At 36.5% G+C, this 24,712-nt stretch overlaps 2 protein-coding genes across 4 annotated transcripts in view; one reads left to right on the top strand and one right to left on the bottom strand.

Moving 5' to 3' along the window:
- The window catches only part of TRAPPC12 (trafficking protein particle complex subunit 12), a 49,724-nt gene extending 26,510 nt beyond the window's left edge, over positions 1-23,214 (bottom strand). Inside the window, exons 1-5 of one of the 3 annotated variants that reach the window (XM_036379851.2) lie at positions 23,168-23,214; positions 21,111-22,321; positions 17,831-17,947; positions 10,445-10,558; positions 9,463-9,601 (exon numbers count right to left, since the gene is read on the bottom strand). In XM_036379851.2, coding sequence (XP_036235744.1) covers positions 9,463-9,601; positions 10,445-10,558; positions 17,831-17,947; positions 21,111-22,316 — 1,576 coding nt within the window. In that variant the 5' untranslated portion in view covers positions 22,317-22,321; positions 23,168-23,214. Of the gene's footprint in view, positions 1-9,462; positions 9,602-10,444; positions 10,559-17,830; positions 17,948-21,110; positions 22,322-22,828; positions 23,041-23,076; positions 23,094-23,167 lie in introns of those variants that run through there. The other 2 variants (XM_054514157.1, XM_036379850.2) reach the window with 2 other exon arrangements.
- Positions 23,215-23,277: 63 nt separating this feature from the next.
- The window catches only part of EIPR1 (EARP complex and GARP complex interacting protein 1), a 74,285-nt gene continuing 72,850 nt past the window's right edge, over positions 23,278-24,712 (top strand). Inside the window, exon 1 of the mRNA XM_036380864.1 lies at positions 23,278-23,387. Within this exon, the coding sequence (XP_036236757.1) occupies positions 23,346-23,387 (42 nt within the window). The 5' untranslated portion in view covers positions 23,278-23,345. The remainder of the gene's footprint in view (positions 23,388-24,712) is intronic.

Genomic DNA, 24,712 nt, shown 5'->3' on the forward strand with positions numbered 1-24,712 from the left:
GACAGAAGATACAGTCAGTGTAGGTAGGCAGTGAACAACAACAAAAAGAAAGTGGAAAATAATTTAAGAGTAAATTCTGTGCCAAAATACCAGAGAAAAATTGCTTTGCAGACATGTTGCAAACTGCACTGCAAACTTATGGAAGCAAATCTGAACTCCAGCTGGTTCTATCTCTACTACCTCTCTGAAGACCAAGTTCTAATAACTCCAACAATCCAACAGTAATCCTGTTAGAAAAAGCAGTACCTAAAACCAGCTGGTTTAGTACTGCTCTTTTGAAGAAGGTAGTATTAATTTACCAATTATGCACCTTCTGCTGCACTCAATGGGATTTCTGAGGCAAAGGTAAAAAAAGGGGGAGAAAATTTTGTAAAAAATTGAAAAAAACTGGAGGTTTAGCAACATTTGGTTACGGACTGTGTTGCAGCACTGTTAGTTCTGAACAAGTTTGTATGTTTACATCCTCTTGTAAAATGCAACAAAAGGTCAATTCAATAAACACTCATACAGAAAACTTGAATTAGTTTTCTTTGAATTAGTCAACACACAAACAGACAGGTATTTAATGGAGCACAGATGAAACATCTCACATTAGCAATTTGTAATAACATTTACATAATGTTTTATGATACAGTTTTTTGGAATTCTGTATTTAGTAAAGTATTGATCTTGTGTACTGCTGAATGAAACCACTCTATCACAATCCCTGTGAAAGGAAAGAACAACCCACGACCAATGTACATCATCAGAAGTGGTGTCAGTGGATGTCAGAATGATGAATGCGACTCCAGGTCAACCTAAACTCCATAAGAATCTGATTTATTTCCTATTACAACTAAATCCTCAGTTGTAACACACATTCAGAACTGTATTACTTCAAAATGTACTGTATGGATGCATTATTTCTCAACTGCTTAGTATTTCCTTCATAGCTTGTGACCAAAAAACATTTTAGTGAGATCTTCAGTAGTACATCAAGTGTGGCGACAGATCTCTCAAACAAAACCAGGAGAAAGCTGGCTCGGGCTGCAAGGCTAGTTACTGTAAAGAATTTTCAAACCAGAATTTGTATTACAATTTCTCACAGGAGCACCTAAAACTTTAGCATCTGTTTCTTCTCTTTCTTTTTGAAACTCATGACATAAACAGAAGAGATTTTACTGTAAACATCCAGCAAATCCATCTAATCAATGTCTGTTACTTATTGCTTATTAAGTAAGCAACGAAGTTTATTTAAAATATCAGAAACACTAGCTCTTTCTGCCCTCTTCCTCAGAGCCCTTGTAATCCTTCTGAATAGCAGGATTTTTCTTTTTTTTTTGCAGAAAGGACAAAACTGTACACGTGCTCTCATACAAATGTGACAGCTGGGGAAAGGAGAAAAGAAATGTCCTTTTACCACTGATAAGGCTTTCTTACCAGCCCATGTAAACAGTATTGTGTAATTCCAGGTCAAATCAGATGAGCAAATTGCTCATAAAAAACCTGCAGCACTTATTCAAGCCACTCAATCCAAATAAAGACCTTAAACATACTGCTTATAAACTCTTGAGATTTTTGGTTAAGTGCATTTTCCCAGATATGTTCCTGTCTACAAGCAAACTTTTTAGTTAAATTATATGAGGTATGGAAATGTATCTAATTCAGTTCCTACAGTAAAACACTGATTTTCTAGTTAAAAAAAGGCCATAAATTTACTTAGATTTGGTAAAGTTGTCAATGAGTGCTACTTGTTTAAGGTGCTAATACAATTTACATACACTTCTCCAAAAGAAAAACATGGCAGTAATAGAAAATAGATCTGTTCACCAATGTAATTCTGTAACTGATTAACAGCTATATTAGGGCTGACAAGAGGTGAGACTTAAAAAGCAAAAGAGATTTTCAGAAAACACTGTGATTTTAATTTTACATTATCTGGTTCAACAAGAAAATCGGGAAGAAGTAAATGATGTCTGCTGATGACTCCAATAGATCAATAATAACAGTATTATGAAGGTCTGAAAGGCAGGTTGTAGAGTTTGGAGCAGAAAATTTAATGAAAAAAAGAGATTAGCAGGGAGAAAAAAAAACTATACTTCCCTCAGTGAACACACTTATACTGGGGGGAAAAAAAGTACAATTGACTGCACTAACACTCAGCTGTAACAGAAATAACACAGGTGCTGGTTAGACTAAGAGTTACATTATCTTGTCAGGAAAGTTTCACCTACTCACTTTTAGGCCACTTAAAACATTCAGGGAAAGACATATTTCTTTATAACAGGTTTCTATTATGAGCAGGCATACATCTATTCCTGTGGCAACCCACTAGGGACAAAAAAAAATTATATAAACACTGAATTTATCATAGAATGCCTTTTGCAAAACTACTCAGAACCAAACCCATATACTCTATTACATTTCATTCAGTACTGCATTTAGCAGGGCAACATGTCAAGGAAGTATTTAAAACAATTAGCATATCCTGCAATTAAAATGTTTAGTTAAGAGCATAGGAGAATGGATTTTGCTCTCTACTTCATACTTCCAATTTCTACAGTAATGTCCTTACACAGTAAAACTATGCCAGCTAAGCTTAGATAATTTCCACAGAAGGCAATACCCTACAATTACTGCTATATATCGAAATTTTATTTTTAATTTAAGCAGGTCTTATTCTAGCTTGATATTTTACAGTTGACCTCTGTTGCTCCTCTTTAGGGGCTTCACAATAATATATAAAAAATACATAATGGAAAATGGTTTAATTTTAAGACAATTTTCTTAGCAATTACTTTTAAATACACTGGAGATTTTTCTTTCAAAGAATGTGATGTTTGATTGTCCCTTTCACATGAATTAATCTCATTCATATGTATATATATATATATATATATATATATATATATATTATCATCATACAAAAGGCAAAAGTAAAAAAAGATCTGCTGAAAGGAAAATGGATACACTGAAAGCATGGGAACAGATGGAATAAAGAGCAAGATCAGGTAGAATTTTTTAAGACCACAGATTTCAATTTCTATTTCTTTATGAACAGCTGCACATTTTCATAACTGTCAAAACACAAACATCACCTCATGTCAATCAAATTCGAACTGCAGCCCTGATCTGCAGCCCTCTTGGAGCAGAGAAGAATATGCCAATGACCAGCTATTTTATCCTTGAATTTTCTTGCTGCAAACAAGTAACCAGAAATGCTTTCTGATCTGCCTTCTACAGCTTGTTCAACAAATCTTAAATGCCCAAAAGCAACAGAAGAGCAGATTATCAATTACTGAAAGGATGAAGTGGGATTGTATAACAGTAAAAAACCCAAACCAAAACAAAAGAAACATTCATTCCTTCACTGTATCGAGCCTCAGAAAAATCTTTTGCTTTACACTCACATATACATAGAGAGATGTATATGCTTGCCTTTATATGCACAAACATACTTCTACCAAAATTTATAGGATTTTTAAGAGGGATAATGTAGTGAACTTCAAATCCTAGCTTCACTGACTAGAAATTAAAAGTACACTTAAAAATCCCAGTTCAACAGACTAATTTCCAAGGGTTTTTTATTACCATCAATCCAGAGAGACTGAAGATGAGATAGGAGACTAAATGTTTGTAACCATTTAAAGAAAATATTTTGAAAATTTTATCTGAAATTACATGCTTGCATATACTTTACAATTTAACTGCACATGACCTAAGAACAGAAACTTTGAATCATGATCTGGTTTTAAAAAGTTTCAAAAATACTTCCTCAGTAATTTGGAGTTACTTGCATTGAAGAAAGGAAAACCTAACAGAAACAATGCAGGAAAACTACAAAAATTGCCCTGCAGCAAAGAAATCACCCTAAATCTTACCTACTGATAACTGTAATAAGGCAGAATTTAGAAATTAGTTATTTGCTCATAGTATTAAGAAATCCTGTGTAAAGCTGACACTGTTTTCAATGAGACTATGTAGCTTTGGGAAAGAAGAATGCATAATTAAGTATTTTAGCAGTATTCTACCCCATTAGATTATACATACATTTCTTAAATAAAATATCTGTTTTATTTCAGAAAAAATTCTATTTCCATGTCTGAGTAGCCTGAACAACTAACTGGAACCACAACATTTGAGTGGTATTTATTCAAGCTGTATTAGCTGATTTTACAGGTAGACAGTAGCTCTGAAGCAACGCAACAGTGAATTTAAAGAGGCAGTGGAGAGGCACACAATCATGAAAACAAAATAATGGATAACCAGTTCCACTAGAAATTTTAATATTTTTACTGCCAACATGAGCTTGAATGAATAACTCTCCTGAACAACTGCCAAGACTCAATCAGTCTGACATGGGAGTGCTAACTTAAGGCAGTATTTGTGGTAACACATGAGAAAAAACCAGTACTACATGTAACAATATGGTGGAGTATTCTTTTTATGCTTTCCTGCAAAATTTATTAACAATGAGGAGCAGTCTCTAAGACATAATTTCTTAGCCTGTGCATATCTTCTCTTATCTTTATTTTAAAATTGATTATTTCCTTTTGTTTCTTGTCCTACCACAATCTTTTATTATTAATCCTTTTATTATTATTAATCTTTTTTCCCCACACCACTTTACGTTCTGCCACAGTTATCCCACTTACCAAATCTGAGGAAGGTGCAAAAAAGGATGATTTATAGCATCATCAGACCCCATAAATTAAAAAAAAAGGAAGCTTCAGCCAGGCTGCCTCCTACTGGCATGGACAAGTAGAAGAGAAAAAGGAAGACAGTAAACTCAAAATGGCCAAATGCCACTGTAGAGACATCACATAAAGGAGATCATTTTCCCAATCCAAGTCTGTCCTTATGGCATAGGCTGACATTCAGAAACAGGACCAAGCTTCAGGCAGACCTTGCAACTAGACACAGTCCAGATTCCTGTAAAATGTCTTTTGTGGGCATTAGAGAAATACTGTGTTTAATACTAAGTGGATAAGTGTTTTCATAGCTAACACAGTATCTCTGTAGACATAAAACAAGTTTCTCACCACAATTTTTGCTATTTTATAAGCTTACAAAATGTAGTAACAATTATTACAGTTCACCTTAGGCATCAGCACTGAAAACTTGTTAACAACATGGGTTGGTGTGACAGTTCTAGACCATGTATGACATGATTCCTTTAGAATGACTGGAATTTCAAAACTGAATAAAAGAAACAAATTAAGATCACTGCTTGAGTAACTAAGGACACATTAAAAATTAAATTACACACAAATTTTTTCTATCAATTTTTTCATGTATTTCTGATAAAAATTCTAAATACAGTGGATATTAGTAATGTCATAAAAGTATCAATAGTGAAAAATGCCAAAGCAGTTGTGGTATCTAGACTCACACTATTATTTTATATATATATATATATATATATATATAGTGCCATCCTATCACAGGACACACTAGTGTATCCCTAGTCACAACATTGCCACACTTTTGGAAACTTGTGTTGGTATTGAAATACCAAGAGGTCAAGGGAAGGAATACACTATGAAGTAAGTTTCTAGAACACATACAACTAGATATTTAATGCCATGTTCCTAATTTAGGCCCTTCCCACCAGAGAATAGAAGACTGATTTCATTTAGAAGAATACAGATGATGCTGCATCATCAGAAAGAAAATAAAAAGGGTAAAGGGAAAGAAATCCCACCCCATGTTACATAAGCTTCTGGTCAGAAGTTAAATTTTTACTTATGCATAGCTTATCTTTTCCCCCTTTGCAATACAAAATAAATTATTCACAAGTTTTGTAGCTTTAGAAGACTGATTTTGTTAGCATTAACTTTTCTGGAACTTACTGCTCTATTAACCAGAAATAAGACCAAATTACCTCATAAAAAATGAAGCAGCATTTTAATGTTCCATTTTAATTGTTGGCTCTCACAGGTTCAGAAACACATAGGCATTACCAATGGAAATGCTGTCTCAGGTTAGGCAAGCTATCATATGAGAGTTTATTATGTATCACAAGGAACACAGACAAAAAATGGTAATGAATAGAAGTGGGTCAGACTGTGTAAATATAAAGTTAAAACCATTAAAAAAATTCCTGAAATCCATCTCTCATGAGAATGATGACAAAAATTCAGCCTTACATATCCCACACAGAACAATGAAGATGTGCAGGAAGCAATCTGAAACAGGGTTCCTGACCCAAAGACCTACCTATTATGAAAGAAAAACATATGTAAAAATGTGACTATTTAGCTTCTTTATGCAGATGAATTTTAAAGAACTAAATCTATAACTAAGGATTTTTAAGATTTTACTAGAAAATGGGAACAGTCTGTTCTTTGCTCCTTATCAATCAGCAACGATTTATGAGTGCCTTAACCAACCCCACTGGCCAACACAAGGATCCCAGCAGAATCAATGTCCTGAGAGGTTGCACTCCCACAGGCAATGCAGATGACTGAACAAAATGCCCATAGAAACCAGGAAAAGAAGATTCCAGAAGGACTAGATCTTACAGCCATGACAAAGATAACAATATTGGGATCAATACACATCATGGCTGCCAATGTCATACAAAATATGAGGAAGAAATGGAGATTAGCAACGCCGCTGAAAGGGAAACAGCTTTAGGTGAGTTTCAGAGGGAAATTAAGAGGACTATGTTGGCCATGTTAAGTTAAATCAATGGAAAAGCATCTTTCACTTTTTGTACAGTTACTTGTAACTTAAATTCTTTGAGATAGATTTCTCAGAGATTAATGGATGAAGGGCTACTCTCACTGCTTTAAATTTCAAACTTCCTCTACTTCATGCACAAAACCCAGAAAACTTCCTAATGTACTATTTTTTATTATGAATATTTTGAATACAAAAAGTATTATCTGTATTACAATTAATGAGAACATTATTTATATCTATACTCTCACTTCTTAAATTGACTTTTAAGTGCTTACTCCATTTATATACCATGAATCAAAATTAAAATGCTGAAATTAAGCCCTTTCTTTTAGGCTTATTACACCACAAAATGATACACAAAATTGCCGAATAGCAGTGGATTGCGTATTCATACTAATATATTTTAACCAAAATATAGGAATGATTTATCTGTATTTTATTATTTAAATTAGCTGGTTAACAATGCATGTATACTAAATTTCTTTATCCATAATCCAGCACAGCATAGTTTAAGGCTAGACAAAAAACAACTGCTTGTGTTCTCCTACATCTCTGGAAATGCTATTTCTCTCTCCTCAAAACTATGTAAGGAATGTTTAATAGCTGTTCCCATATTGGATGTATATGAGATATCTACAACTAGCAGGTCAGCTCCATCCAACCCTGATCCTACTTTCCTCACAAATGATCAGATTATGGTCCCAGTTGATATGTTCAACTGTTAAAAATTAACTGAGGCATATAATTATGAAATAGACTATCTTCCTTAAGCTCACCTCTTTTTGCCATCAATATCCTCATAACTTGAATGAAACAACCCCAGTGGTTGAGTGACTGCTCCAGGATCCAAAGCTCAATCACAGGACAGGTGATTTCAACACCTGGCCAAACTGTCCAGAACTGCTGCTCCCTGCATCATCTGTGGCATGAGCACTCAAGTACCTCAAATATTGACATGATCTGCAAGGATTTTTCTTAGACAAAATAGCTTATTTTTAATATTGAAGAAGATGTGGAGACATACATACGGCCTGTGGAAGACAACTACTGCTATTGTGTGTGCAGCTGCCCTAAGAACATCAGATCCAAAAAGCCATCCAACCTGATGACAAGGACCTTTTTCACTCTTCCAGCTGACACAATTCCTTCCCAGTGATTGCCTGTGATTACCTGAAGGACCATGAATAACATCAGAGGGAGTTGTTCTAGGCAGTCCCCACTGGCCTTGCTGGGCTGCAACCGATCTTTTGCATCACTGTACAAAATAATCTGCAAAAAATTGTGAACTGTCTGACACCAACTTCCCTTCCTCAGAAACCTCAAAATCTTCTTTCTTTCTAGGTTACCCCATCAAGGCTACCTCATGTAAAATGGACTGTAATATTTCAGAGTGGCACTGTCTGTAAAAACTGCTTCTTACAAATGTCTTATTACACACTGTGGTTCAAATACAAAAGCCAAAGAACATGAAGAACACTCAAGAGTGTACTTGCATCAGAGAGTTATTCTTTTCTAAATAACACATATATAGAAAAATAAAATTTCAAAATAGCCTGAACAAGAGTAAAATTGCTCTTAAAAATAGCAATTTTTCAAACCCAGACTTCTGGAGAGCTAGAATATCCTGAGTGGTGGAACTATGTGGCTAACCTGTGGGCTCTTTGAAGCAGTGGGAAGTAATGCACTTGTAACATGAGACAAACTGCTTAAAAAGAATTGAAGCTGGTGTTGGTTTTGTTTTCTTCAATAATAAGATACACAGTAAATCTTTGATTTTTACTTATTTTCAATTATTTAGCAAATAATACTACATTTAATCATGTTTCAATTAAGGAGAATTATTAAATTACTTCTAAATATAGTTTTTTTTCCTTTATTCCTATAAACCAGGAAATAACACCTGCAGTAGCATATGGGTGTATAAGTATTAAAAATAGCATAGTGATACTACCTGGATGAACTGAAGAGAAAAAAGCTTACAGAGTCTGTTTCCACAAACTCTCATCATCTTTCAAGCCTGGTTTTGAGTAAAATAAACTATTTGAGTTTGGTAGTATTTAATTTCAGTATCACAGAACTAAAACATTATATTTACTTGTTAAAACATTCCTCTCCAGCAGCATCATGAAATACACTGCCTACCTATATTGCTCTACCTGTTGCTACTTCTTATCACTACCTCCACAATAATGATAGTGGGGCCCTGGAAAATGTTAAAGATAGACTCTGAAAATGTTAGGCTTTGTGTTTTGCCAGATCATTGCACCTGCATAAGCAGTGTGATAAATTATATAATTGTTAGATGTGATGATTGTTTAGTAATTAAATATAATCATTGCATAATCATAAGAAGAATCATGAGAAACTATGTTAGACATTTAAGGGGGGCCACGAGGAGCCATGCTTGGCTGAAATCTATGTATACAATAGAACAATATAAGTTTAATAATTAACATGAAAATTATATAACAACAGAATATATAAAAACACGATCATCCCGAACCCATGGCGGAGTCAGATTTGGGTTGGTAGCCCCTGACACCCAGAGCTCTCCAATAAAAGCACCTACATATAATCAATTTTGTGATTATGCGTTTCTGAACGCTAGCAGTATGAGCAATACTTTAACGTACTAATCAATCATGTTCTTCTGGGGAAAAAAACCAAACCAAAACCAACATAATCCATAGCTCTCCAATGCTTTAGCTTTAAACACCCCCTGAATCCAACCAGTATTTTATAATGACTGTTAAAAAGGGAATAAAAGAAAAGCATTTCATAAATCAAGTCTTTTACCTTTACGTCCAGGGTATACATTGGGGTAATATTCATAATAAAGATCAGGCTGGTCCAAATTTCCAAATGGTTCAAATTCCATTTCTGCATTTTGGAACAGATCCAGTTTTACCAGCAGTGCTAGTCTCACAAACCACAGCTAAAAATTGATACATATAAAAAAAGGGAAAGACAAGGTCTGTTATTAGCTTCTATCAAAAGCCACATCCAATACAATTTCAACTTTTCAATTTTTTCTCATAAAAGCTGAGTAAAAAGTTTCTCTGTTACTGAAAAGAATCAGGATTTATACTTACCTGCTCTTTTACACAATACTTTTCATCAAATCATTGAAACAAAGCTCAGAGGACCGATGTTTAATCGTTTGTAGAGATAAACAAGATTTATTCAAGATTTTGAAGATGAAGTTTAAAAACTAGTCTGCCTCAAAACTGGAACATCTGTCTTTGAAATGAGTTAGTATATACCAATTATGAATCTGGTATTTTAACTGCTTTTCCAACTTAAGGTATCCTTAAAATCTTTTGGTGAAAAACCATGAGCTTTAAAATCACTAGGGTCAAAAACATGAGTTCTCATCTGGTAACATATTAATCACTTGCAATATTTTATTAATTGGGATTAATAAATGAACACATGAACACATTTCTAACATGTAGAATCTTACTACAAAGTTCACAATCTAGATAGTTCCATGAACTTTAGAGGAATGAGTCTTTCAAAACAGCAAAACATATTCCATTTTACTAGTGTAAAAATCTTTAAAAACGTAGAATCAAGATTGGATTTTCCTTTAAAAAGTAAGTTTGTTTTAAATGAAGGCCTACTTTACATAAGCAAACAGAAAAAATGTCTTGCTAAAATACTTTAATAACCTCAGTTTCTATGTTACAATTAGGAAAAGGAGTTTGATCCTGTTAAAAAAAAAATGCCACTATGAATATTGTTGATAAAAAAGTGACAAGAGCATATTTAAACATACCTGTAAAGAATCTGTTGTATGGCTAGCAGGCAGTCCACTTTTTTTATAGCCTTGACCATGTGCAGTTAGAAGCCGCCCACACAAGTCAACTGCTGCCCTCCAGTTTTTACTGCTCTGGGAAGAAGAAAAGAATAAGTAGCAAAATCATCAAGTCCCTAAAATGCACAACTGCTGATTTTGCCTGCAGCAGCAACATGTACCCATCAGTAATAATGACAAGGTCAGGAGAGCTGGCTGGTGAGAAGCAGAATGTCATTTGTCAAAGCTGCATGTCTAATTAGGCAAAAAGGGAAATCAAGTATTAACATCACCAGGTCACTAAAACAAAAGAATATACAATACCATATGGAATTCTAAACTTAAAGCTATATCATGTTTGATTATATAAATGAATATACTATAATATTCACAACTTTGTTTTCTCCTAAAAAAGGAGAAAAAATTGCCAGCCAGGCATTATCAATAATATTGAAGGTACTCTACAGTCATAAAGTATTCAATGCCCATTCTCATCTCACTGACTTCAGTATCTCAGATTATAACCCCTAGTACAGTTCACTTAATGAAGAAAAACTTTTAGCATTGTCCAGGATACAAAATTCCTATTAATCAAAAACAAAGAACAAGGAAGAATACAATGCAAAAATTATAATTTCAGAACAATAACAACTGTTACACCTACAAAACACAAACATTTGAATTTCCACTGAATTACTAATTTCAAAATACTCTTAATTTTTTTTATTCATAGAACAAAGACATTCCTAGTTAGACAGATCGAACTGTAGTCTCACACTGTTAATCAGTTTTTCAACAGAAATATCCCAATGTTTCTGCCTTGTATAGTCTGATGCAACAAACCAAAAACTTAAAACATAGATTAATGCTTCACAGGTTTTAACTGTTATACTTTTCTATTATACAGAGGAGTTTTTAAAGAGACATGCATCCAGCAGGTCATTGTAAAGTAAATATATGCTATTCCTGAAAGTAGTATTTTTTTCAAATAGTTTCTTAATACATAAAAAAATATAACTGTAATATAAAATAATCATGTTGTCTGATGAAACGTGAAGGAATAAAATACATTTGTATTGGTGCTTGCAAAGTCCAGATACTAATCTTGAACTAGTATTTTATTATTTTCTCTCCACTGTTTTAGACATACAGCAAACAGTCACACTGAAAAACCAGCAGTAACAACTGAAGAGTTTTCCTATTTTCTGGCCTCCATTTTGCAGCCACACAGGCTGCAAACAGGCCCCTACAGAGATCACCACATACTAACCACCTCATCTCCTCTCTGCATTGTCAGATGCCAGATAAAGTTGAGTTTCACTGGAAATGTAAAAGTTGGCTGACAGCAAGACCATGAAACAGCATGGCACACTCTGAGCCATCTACTTTCTTATGGAAGAGGGGGAATTGATAATGCATTATTATATCCTTCAACATCTACCTGTATCAACTTAGAAAAGGTGAAAGATACTGACATAGATTACCTGAAATTCATTCCTCTTATGGAGAGACAAACTACAATTCTTATTATCCTTAGAACAAGAGCAAACACAAAAACTAAAAAACTGCTAAACTAGAACTGCTCAACTTGTCTTCCCAAATGAGAGTTAGGATCAAAAAATATCACTTATGACCAACTTAGTTGCTACAATCTTTTAAATTCTCTTTCAGGCATGGACAAAAAAATACTTTATCGAACAAGACAGCCAAGAGAAGCAAGTCTGACAATTATTGTGAAAACAGTCTTTGCTCGAAGATGAATATTTGAAATTATTTCAAAATGAGAGCTGCCTGCTGGTCATGAAGCATAATTCTCTCTGGAAGCTTAATAGAAGACTGCTGGCAGTACAACTCTAATTTGACATTAACTGGACAAATTATTGTCTTAGGCAAATTGTACCAGGCTTAAGAGTTGCCAGTCCACCGAAATCTTTATCTGTTTCAAACAGCCCTCAAAACTTTGCAGGTCACTTTTGTGCTTCCTATGGTCTACAGTCGCACAGTTCTTAAGATCCAGGTTCCTTATATCTAAATTTTGTTTGTGAGTTGTAAGTAGAGATCCAAAGCAAATACAGACACTACAGCTTCAAATACAGCATAAAAATACTGAAGAACATTCTCAAAGACAAAAATAATTGTTCTGTGATGATCAGGATATAGTTGTCCAGCTGTAATTGTGTGAAAGCACTAATTTCTCTAAGAAAAAATACCATCAGCCAAATATTATTGCTGAATAGTTCACTAACACAGCAGCAGCCTGAAAGAAGAGAACCACTCTCCACACAATCTTAGTATCATCTTTCCACTCCCCCCAAAAGTATGGAGCTGCTGTTCTTCTAATGAAAGCCACCAGCCAGCATGATTTCTGTACTTTTTAAACACTATTAGACTAGATGTTTACCTAGTGAAAGGATTTTTAAAAAAAATCCGTATATCTAACCAAAAATTAAAAATTCAAACCATTTCAGTACCAACTGCTGTACATACATCAAAGCTAGGCCAAGCAGATCAGCCACCCAACAGACACTGCATCAGTCCTTGCAGAACTTCTCTGTTCTTCAAAAAAACCCAGAAATCCTGGGGGAGGTTTACATACAGACAGGGAAACTGCATAGTAAAACAGATTTCAAATGTAACTCTTCTGTGAAGCAAGAGAGGCACGCAGACTGGAAATCTACAGAAAATGTGTTCAGTGATGAAAAGGGAACTCCTCTGATATACAAAGACAATTTATAACATCATTCAGTCTCTCAGGAAAACCACTGAAATTTTATCCAATAAATAGCTGCTTCTTAGTACAGAAATGCAACCTCTTCCCAAAAGCACACATTTACAGTTTGTACCATTACCACCTTCCCTCAAATCAGCTATAAAAATGTAGGAAATTGCTCACTGATTTAGAAACAAAAGAACAATCCCCTCCCCTATTTTAAGGATAATTTATGACTTATTAAAGTGAATATGTATGTTATACCACTGTATCCAGGTTTGCTATATTTAAAAATATATGCAAAAGCACAACATTACTCATGTGCAAAAGTAACAATATATGACTTTTATAAAATAGACTCAAAGGGAGTCATTAACTCGACATTGTAACACCATTAAAGTGATTAAAATGTCCTCCTCCACTAGCTATGACATGCTTCTCCCCTGTAAATTACATTGGTAGAGCATCTATACATCAGTTAAGAAAATGTAGCTAGTAACCCTTTTTTGGTCTAGCAGCTTGAGGGTATTATTCCATATTTAGAAGAAACATTACTTATTTACAATGGCAAGATACAGCCACTGCAAGATACACAAGATACTTTTTCTAAGTATGACAACTCTGAAAGACTGCATTTTTCTCTGGCTGTAGACACCTTACAACTGAAAACATCAGAAAGGCCTCTGGTAAGCAAGACTGTACTATGTGTTCAAATGAGGGTAAAAAACCAGTCTAAAATATGGAGTAACAAGAACGTAATTGCAGCTTACACCTTGTTTTTTGCTGCTGTAAAACAGAGCAACACTGTGATGAGAAGATCTTGCTTACATTTATTTGCTCTAGAGTAAATGCATATTCCTATGCCAGATTGCTAAAACTTTTTAGAAATTGAAAACCCAGATTTTGTTTTCAGTTAAAACATATAAAAACTTATCCGGTATAGATAAATAACTCTATTCACAAATTATTATAGAATTATAGTGTAGAAGTGCTTCAGCAGCCCCTTATCTCTTTAAAGCCCTAAAGTTGTGAAACTAATTCACCTACACCACCTCCATATTGTTTTGCTATCAGTAGAGCATTTCCAATTCACTGCTGCCCATCCCAGAGAAGAAACTGAAAATGGGAAAGAACAGTTGTTCAATAAACCATCTTTGGCTTACTGGCAAAAATCTCATTCAAATAATCTAATTGACCAAATTGATGCGGAACAATTTTGTTAACCAAATTTAACAACTTGAGTTCAGTTCCTGGTGAAAAACTATTCTTCTTAGACATGATGCTACTGTTGATGATCTCATCAGAAAAGGTGCACCTTTGGAAGTTCAGCTTATCAACTTCTTGATAAATTTTGTTTTCGGACAATTAGTTGTACTTGAGGAAGCTTTTGCAGACTGCATTATGATCCTCCCCAAAGGACATCAGTCTCCAACTTTCTTTGCTGCAAGCACTGACTGCATCATACCCACAGAAGTGCTTTTACTTGAATGTTTTACTGGAATTTTTACAGGAATGTGAGAAGGTACTAGTCGAGAATGCACACTGGAAACAGTCCAATATAAGGTATTCCTCTGTAGCCCTGGTGAAAAGAGGTAGTACCCTCATTTGTAGATGTAACCTAGGAGGTGGTACTGTCAATATGTAAGGACCACATCACTAAACAGGGACCAGATGATTTACAGTATCAGAACAATAGAAAAGGTAAAACACAAGGCAAGTGGTGTCATTTACAATGTACTGTGCTGAGTTCTGAGCAATGATAACAAAAAGATGTTAGCTTCAATTGGGAGAGAGTCTGAGAAGAGCTCCAAAGAGGATTATGAAGGCATCCAGGACCAGATGATTAGAGAAGAGATGATTAGAGAAGGGTTATATTTTCCTTTAAAAAGAAAATCTGAGAAGTGGAAGTGCCATGGTTGTCTGCTCATACAAAGTAGCAGGGAAGGAGAAGCAAATATTAAGGAAAAAAAAATTACTTAAAAAGCAACATAAGACCAAAACACTTAAATGATTGTAAACAACTTTAGCTTTGATTAGAAGAAAGATTTTCAAGGAGGACTGATTGGAATGCCTTTGATTAACAACCAAAGGAATGAACTTCTGATATAGCCTTTGAAAGTAGAAGCAGTATATTTGTATTTATTAAAACAGCCAAATAAGCTAACAGAATTAATCATATGGTAGAATAGAAAAGCTTCAGAATTGCAGCTGAAAACCCATGGTTTGAAAATTTGGTATACTGGTGAGCATATTTTTCCATCCACACAGCATTAAAAAAATAACTACACACTAATGAAGCAGTTTCCTCTGAAGTAGACAGGCTTAGAATACTGTTTTTATTTTTTCCTTTTTTATTTTTTTGTCTCCATAACACAATGGAGTTTGCCCAAGATCATCTGAGAATTTTATCCTAACAAATTTCTTCATAACAGGACTAAACATTCACTTCTGGTTTTAGCTGTCACTGGTGTCTTCCTAGAGCATGTGATAATTGTTGGGACTTTTAGATGGAAACCCATCTAAATTTAGCTTGTGATCAGGGACTGTACTATTAGGTCTCTACTGACTGTGAGTTCAGACAACAACTCACATGTAAACACCTAAATAACAGGTATCAGTCTGAAGGTGAAATTTCTCCTAATTCTAAGCATTTCTCTTCTGCACTGCAAATGCATTCAAAATACACTCTTCTAAGTTGCTGCAAGGGATTGAACTGAGTAACAAGAAATCTCATGTTCATGTGTGGTACAGAAGGATACCAAATTAACAGCTAAGGAAAAATCTTAACTGTATGGAAATTGCACAGCAATATTCCTAATATTCACTAGTTTTTAACTAGATCTTAAGATAAATATTACCTGTAAGTTGTCCTTTGCATTAAAAGATTTATTTGCTGAACATATTAGGTCACAAATTCTCTCATAAACAAAGTGAGTAGTAACAGAGTAGTTATTATAAGTCATTCTGGCCTATTATGTATGTAAAAAGCATTATCTTTTTAGTTAATATCATCTAGCATAGGATTTTAATGTTTTAAAGTCTGAAATCCCTTTAACTTTCAAGACTCTAGTCAATCAGAAATAAATTTCCCACATTTAGACTTTAAGAAGAAATGCAATGTTTGCAAGGGAACAAAAAAAGACCAACTAATTCTCATCATAAAAAGAAACGAGTTCTACAAATGAAATTGAGAAAGTTATTTTGCATACTCAAAACCAACTAACAGCTAATTACTGAAAGCCTTGAAAACCAAAGAACATTCTAACTTCTACCCGAATGGTTTCTATTTTATAAAAAAAACCACCATTCTAAATAAGGCAAGTTTTTTTTTTCTTAAAAAAAAAACTGTAAGTAACATAAGGAACCATAAATACCATAAGTAACAAAATATCCTACAGCTGCAGACTGCCTCCTAGCTTCACTGCCTTGGGCCTAAAAGCTTTAACACAACTCTTCTGATGCTTAAGAGCAGGCTCAAAGCAAAAACAGTATCAGCAGCACCAGCATTGTAATTTAAGGTACAAGATGGTCTGCACCATAGAAGAACATCTTGCACAGACACCACTACCAGGCTAAATAGAAAGGTATTTCCCACACATCAAAAATTCTCTTCTGGAAGATGCAAAGTAAGTGTGGGAAAAAAGCTTTTTCCTACTTAAGACACTGATGGGTACAAGACTTTTGCATAAGATTTTTTTCCCCTCTTAAGTCAAGCAAAACATTGAGATAAACAGAAAAACATGTGTCTAGGGTGGAGATCACAATCTTTCTTTTCATGTTTAGTTTCTAAAATTTCCTCTGAATTCCTTTAACAGTGCTTGTTGAGACCTCCTAGACTATTCCTAACATGACAAAAAAAATAATCTTTACATGTAATAAAATAAAATAATCTTTAAAGCTCTTTTGGAGCTTTACATGTAAAGTCACACAATTAAATTAAAGGATCTTAAATACTAAATACAGCCTGTCCTGATAATTTTTCACTACTTTTCCTCAGCAATTTTTCATCCATTTTTTCAAAAATAAAGTAAATCCAAAACATCTTGTTATGTCATCAGATTAAAGAAGGCTCAGTCATGTATGTAATAGTAACAAATTCTGCACAGGAACACAATGGTTAAAGGAACAAGGCAAGGGTTACAAGGCTGCTAGACACAACTGTTTTCAGAACAGAAATATTTACGTTAATGAAAGGATTAGGTTAAGCTTTCCTCTGGAAGTAATTTGCTTTAGTTTTCTGCACTGAAGTAAAAAATCAGGCAGTTGAAATTATCATACCAGTTTGGCTTGCCATTTACAACTTCTATGTCTTTTTGTAAAACACACAGGTGAAAATGTAAGTACATACACATGTAAACAAAAACATGATTAAAATCTGTTTTGCAACCATTTGTATTACATAAAAACTCACAGTCACTTAAAATATTTTTTTGTAACTTATGCACATAAAAAAAAATGTTTACTATGTGATTTAAACCCAAAGAGTTAAACCCCAGTGTCATTCCCATTAAAGACTATTGTAGTTTGGTTAGTACTATTGAAGGGTCAGGAATAGACTAACACAGTTTTTTCCCCCAGTTTTTCCTCAGTCGGTAGCTCCCAATTATCTTGAGAGAAACACAATATTAAATATATATTATATGATGATTGTTACTTACAATTAGCTGTTTTAAGCCTACAAATGACTGCTCTACTGAGTTGGCATTTAAAACTTGTCTCTTCACTGCAGCCTGCTCCCCCAAGAAGCGAAGCATTAGGTCTTTTACTGCATCTCCCTTGGTGTTCATGGAACAGAAAAAGAAAACAGATAACAAGACTATTTAAAACATTATTTCAGCAAAATAAAATGTAGAATTAAAACTGAGCAAAAGAGTTCTTTCCTCTAGAGAAATACAAATTTTCCAGTATGTTACATGTGTAATAAATATAACTGCATGTGTATATACAGCATTGGAATGAAAACTTCTACATGTACTCCACATAATTTGCTATATTTTCTTCTATGTATAGGTTTCAGTCAGCATTGACACATTCAGATTTATTTCCTTTTTATACTATTTTCATTCACAGATCTTACTAAATATTCCTCAAAGATCTTCTAAAAACCAGAAAGTTTTACAGGTTTTTATAATGTACGTTAACATTGAAAGGTACAATCTATTGATCAAAAATAAACATGCACACAGTAAGTTAGCCTTAAATATCCACAGAAAATAAACTTTGAGAGATCATAAGCCAAAGTAAACAGCAACCCTTCAACAAGTGTTATAAATTTCAGAAGAACTAGCTGCAGGCATCAGTCTGAGAAACTGGGCTATCTGAGCTCAATAGCTGTTTGCCTAAAAAGAGAGTGAACTGCATATAATAACAGCAGAGTTTAGCAATGAAAAACACAATTGACATGAAGTGTTTCAACTTTCTCCATGGACAGTGCTAGGAAATATATTTGTGTTTTCTGTCTAGCTTCTTAAGAAATGAGAACTACTGTTTCACTACATGGAAATTTTTTACCTCTAAAGATGTCACTTACCCTATGAATAAACAACAGATCTGCCCGACAGAAGAGTCCAAAGAATTAAGAAAAGACAGCATGTGCAAAATTACATAAATACAGAAGATTTTTTAAATCCCCCCAACAGTACTTTGGATCCAACAGTCCTTTGGTGTAGGAAACAGTAAAAATGAATGTAATGAAACAAAGGACAATGACAGAAGAGAGCAACTCATGAAAAAAGGCAAAATGGAAAGAGCATAAAAAGCAGCACTCAGATTTGTTCTGACACTTGGACATTGCTGCTACAGATAACCTTTACCATCTTTACCACAACCCAAGATAAGTTTAAAACACAATGTTTTTTAAATGGTTGTCAAAAAGTAGCATGTAGCTGAAATAAGTAATTCAGTATTTTTCTTGGTGTGATTTATTGACATAAGACTTGTCTTACAATATACTTCCTGAGCAAGCAGGGCAAAAAATAAAGTTCCAAGCTTGTCAATACATATAATGTGAAATTTCAGTCCTTCCCTGAAGCACACTTAGAATTCACTCACTGAAAATGCATTTTTCAACCAACTTACCTGTCCACTACATGTAGCTTGGTTTAACATCTTGCATCAACATTCAGCATTAGCAAACTATTCATACCAAAGCTGTAATGACCCTTGTTGGAAGCTACTTTAACATTGAAACTATACCTCCCACAATGTTTCAGTTGACATTTCAAGCACTCTACAATTACAAAGTTAAATACACAATTTGCAATACTATGGAACAATGATACCAAACCAGGGGATGTCAAATTAGTCAAGGCATGAACTCAGGCCACCGAAAAGCAGTAACTGAAAGTGAGGAAAGTTTTCTAAACATAAGCACTTCAGAGCTTTTCCCTGTGGACATGTCTATGAAACTCTTATAAATTATAGACAATGAAGAAAGCATTAGGATTTCCTTTAATGCCATTGATGATTTTACATCAGGTCTTTACATTACATGGACACTGTCAAACATCTTCCCTTCAATTATGTACTAAATGGTAGATCTGCATATTTGCACATGCCCAGATCTAGGGACTCATCAGCAGAAACAAGCCTTTAATCCCTGACTGCACTGAGGAAGGTAAAAGAGAACTATTGTAAAAAAGGAAGCTTGCAAAAAGGAGACCATCATCCTTGGAGACTGCAGAAGGGATCACTCCATCTGTCTAACTGATTAGCTGTCAGGAGAGAAAGAGTACACACTGGAATAACTCATCAAGGTCTAAGAGATATTTTGGGTACAACTGCAGGAGGAATAGCTTCCTGTTATAGTGTTTTCTTTCACGCTAATTATTTGGCTCTGTGATAACAAACTAATGTTTTAAGATAAAGCAAACCCAAGAAGCAGCAGCAGTGTGGCATGGTATTTATTGCTTGTGACAGAAACCCAAGATTTTTCAGACAATTCATCTAGAAGTCTGGACCTGATTCACTCCAAAAACTCTTCTGATAGCTCCTGCAGATTGGGAAGTTAGTGCAGACCGCTCTCTGCTTGTATTTAACTATTGACTGATGGTCTTTGTTATGCATAATTAAGGATTAAAGCATCCAAACTCTCAACACCATCTATCTACACAACAATTCTATTATGCAGAGGCATAGATATCAAAGAGTAGGATTAGCCTGTTTCAAGAAAAAAACCAAAACATCATGATAGTAAGCCTGGCTGAGCAGCCAGGATAAAACTACTTCATGAGAAATTCTGTACTTACGTGAGAATACATTTAAGTAAAATTTCCCTAATTCTGAAAAAAATGCTTTATGCCTTCTCACCTGTTAGAAATTGATAGATGACAAAAATTACTTTTCACTACTATGTTGTTTGCTTTGTGATCTCCTCTACTCTTTTAATTTTGGGGTTATCCCTTGCCAGCAGCTTGCTGCAGTACTCAATCTTTCTTATAGGTTATACCTTTCCATCACTTGGGGAAGATAGAAATGATGCCATTTCAGCCAATGTTAACATTATTGAGACCTCTGTGAACATGAGTGAAATAATTTCCCACTCAATCACAACAGGGAATTCCACAAACAAAGCTGTCTGCTTAGACTCTGTAGCACAGCTTAGAGGGTGTGCATATATTCCAAATGTGACTATTATCTTACTAACTCAGAGGACCAGAAATAAAGTACTTAAAAATACAATCAGCTTTGGCTTCTATGGAAGCTGTCAACACTGGTTTTCAATGCAGCAAACAAATGTCACTGTGAATAAACAAGATCTGGTCTTAGCCTCCTCCTACAAGGCAGCAGTGACACTGCATTTTCTAATTAGGGTTGAAGTAATACACACAAGGTGACCATCAGCAACAATATGAAGTACTATGATATACAGATTATTGGACAGATCTACAGTATTTCTAAAATATAATCACAGAGGAAGACATAGTAATAGACTCTTACCTGGATATTATCAAATTTCAATCCAGGCATGGTGAGATTCTCCTTGTCTATGAATACGGTGCTGTACTGTTGTGTGGCAACTGAAATGAGAACATTTCTTGTCTCCTCACTAGGAATCCAAGCATCATTTCTTCTATCTAGTTCACTCATATTTAAGGCTGTGGCAAATGGGTCATCACTCCCAGCAAACACAGCTTGGATTTGTGAGAATGGCTTGGGGGATTGACTTATTTCTAGAGATGATGGGGGACCACCTGTTTCAGGTCTCCCATTTTGCACAGGGAAAGTAGGGTTAGATGAAGAACCATCTCCACCATTAGAAAGAGAGGACATTTGTTCTGGAACTGAAGAGCTTGCATTAGGATTACTAACAGAAATAAAATTGGATGTCGTGAATGAATCAAAAAAATCGGAAGCTAAAGTATTGGTGTTAACAGTGTCACCAAAGAACTTGCTTAGACTGGGACTTGGCTGAACCACCTGTGGATTATACTTCACGGGAGTCTCTATGATACTACTAAAACTGGGAGATTTCACCATCTGAGGCTCAAAACCATCAGGTAGGAACAACTGTGGCTGGGAGCTAGCATTGTTTGCCTGGCTGAAGATGGTGCACACAGGAATGGGCTCAGCCTCAGACGATGGTTTGGTAGTACTGGGTGACAACATCTGGTCCTCAGATGTGCTTTCATCAACATTATTTGGTTTTGTTTCAACAGGAACATTGTTTCCCAGCTTTGGTTCCTCCTTCACTGTTTCCTGAATTGAGTCTTCCTTTAAAGATGCCTGATCATCTGTTCCAATCTCAGAAATGTCTTTAGGAGTTTCTTCATGCTCAGTTTCACTCTCATTACTTAAAAACTCTTCTTTATCCACTTCTGTCTGTGTTTTTTGATTATCTTTAGCTTCCATTTGGTCTACTATCTCCTGAAGACAACCAAGTTCACCTGTGTCATCTTCACTATTGTTTGGGGAATCTGAAATAATGACACTCTCCATCATTTGCTCATTAAGTTTATCTACAAAATTATTTGAGTCCTCTGATACAGTTTCATTCCCTTCAGACTCAAATTCATCTCCACCAAGGTCAATGGTTTCCTCATGAAAGAGAATTTCTTCCTGAGTTTTCTGCTGAACTATGTCTCTGCTGTCATCTTCACCTGAGGCGCTCTTTGCATCCTTAGCATTGCTTTCATTATTCTCCATAGTAACTGAAAAAGGAGAAGCCCCCACCAAAACAAGAATTAGTTTTATTGTTTGTATATTGCTCAGGTGCCATAGCAAAACTCTTAAGTACCATACAAAAGTAAAATACCAAAGTATTTTAGTAAATATACCATAGTAAAATTCTTCCTTTAAAAAATAGTGATTTCACTATTTCACATCTTCCCTTTGACATTTTTCATTAAATGTCTAATCACAGAATCAATTCTGAAAATATTTTCTCTTTATCTTTTCTACAAGTCTTAAAACTATTGAGATTGAAAACCAAATGCCTCCCACTAAACACACATGAAACAGTATCATAGAATGGTATCAGAGAATGGTTTGGTTTGGAAGGAGACCTTACAAGATCATCTGATTCCAAACCCCCCACCATGGGCAGGGACACCTTCCACTGGACCAGATTGCTCAGAGCCCCATCCAACCTGCCCTTAAACTCCTCCAGGTGGGGGACCTCCCCAACATCCCCGGACAAGCCATTCTAGCGACTCAACATTTGCTTTCCTGGTCGTAAGGACCCGCTAGGTCCGGTTTCAGCAAAGCGCAGCGCGGGCTCCCGGCTGTCAGCAGTGCAGTTGCCGAGCACGGCCTGGCTCAGCCGGGGCAGCTCTGGGCAGGGGCAGCGCCCGGCGGGGGCAGCGCCCGGCGGGGGCAGCGCCGGCCCGGACAGCCCCGCGGTGGGGGTGGGCCTGGCCTTCCCCACGGCCCCCTCCAGGCACAGCTCCAGTGAGCACCCGCCCACCCGAATGACCGTCAAGCCGCGCGATCGCTCCGCTCCATCCCGCTCCGTTCTCTCCCGTCCCGTCCCGTCCCGTCCCGTCCCGTCCCGTCACCTCCGCGCTGCCTACGCCGCGTCCGGCGCCGCTCGTCCCGCACTGCGCCTGCGCTCGGGCCGGGCCGGGCGGGGCTGCGCGCGCGCAGTTCCCGGAAGCGGCCGACGACGGGCCGCGCCGAGGGTCAGAAAGCACCGGACGCGACGGCGGCTGCCTGGCTGGGCTGGGGGGGGTCGCGATGGAGGACGACGCGCCGGTGATTTACGGGCTGGAGTTCCAGGTGAGCGAGAGTGGAGGCCAAGGGAAGGTCGGCAGGTGCCGGTCCTCCCTTCGAAAAGGTGCTGGCCGCGGGGTTGGGTGTGTGTAGTGGGGCAGAGGAGAGCCCGCCCAGGGGAGACCGGCGTCCTCCCTCCTCCCCCGAACCGGGACCGGGGCACCGCGGGCACCGCTGGGTTGTGGTGGCTTTTGGCAACCACGTTCGGGCGTTTAAGGGCGCCCGGTCAGCGGCCGGGAGTCGTTCCCCGCCCCGAAGGGCGCTTTTTGCAGGGCGGGAGCGGGGCCCGCCGGGCTCCTTCTGCCCGCGGTGCCCTGCCGGGGGCTCCTGCCCGGGGGACTCTCCCCGGGCACCGCCTCCCCGGACACCGCTCCCGGCTCCGCTCTGGAAAAGGCTTTGTCTGGCGCTGGAGTGGTACCAGAGTACTGTCAAAGAAATCCTTAATTCTGCCTTGTCAGAAAAAAAAAATAAAAATTGCTTTTCTGAGGAGAGAGCATGAAACTGTTTCCAGTGAGTTAGGAATTTTAGTTGGTTGCACCCTACCATAAATCTGCGTAAACTTTGTGGGATCTCCCTGTGAGGTCCGTGTATGTGCATTTGTCCCATGTGACAAATCTGTCCATCACGTCAGTATTTTATGGCTGTAGAGAAGTGGAACTGTCGAACTCAGAAACTTATTGATCCTCTTCTTAGAGGAGCACAGGTGTTGGGTTTAATGAGGTTTCTGTAAGTTCTGGGAAAGCAGAGTGAGAGGGACCCTAATTCATTCCTCCTCTGCCTAAGGGCTTTACTCAGCTGTGATGTGTTGCGGCTGGCTCATCATCACTAGCCATTATAGCAGTAATGCCTGCAGAAGAAAACCAGCACCTCCTAACAAAGCAATTAATTCTCCAGTAGTTGTAGCAATAGAAATATCTTCATGTGGAGTTTTTTTTTGCTTTTGGCACCTTTTTTGCTTTTGGCACCTTTGCTAAAGTGTTCGTGAAAAGTAATGTACAAAGGTTCTTTGTAACAAATGTCCTGCGTGCCGAGTAGTGTGCTCTGTAGTCCTGACCATACCAATAGATTTCATTAGCAAATTTTGTATTTGTTTGGTTTTCCTCTTGTATAGGAGCTCCTGTGTAATGTTCACCTGCACTAAATGTTCATTCTACTGAAATCTGATGAAGTCTGATAGTGTGCTCTTTTGTATGACCGTATTTTGTGATTGGCTTGAGATGGCTGTAACTTGTACTTAAAAATAAAGGAAACTTATACTGAAAACTTTTTTGCAGATGAGAATGTATATCCTGTACTTAATAACATTCATAGTTCACTTCTAGTAAGTCATA

This window comes from Molothrus ater, chromosome 3, assembly GCF_012460135.2.
Source record: "Molothrus ater isolate BHLD 08-10-18 breed brown headed cowbird chromosome 3, BPBGC_Mater_1.1, whole genome shotgun sequence".
Taxonomy (NCBI): domain Eukaryota; kingdom Metazoa; phylum Chordata; class Aves; order Passeriformes; family Icteridae; genus Molothrus; species Molothrus ater.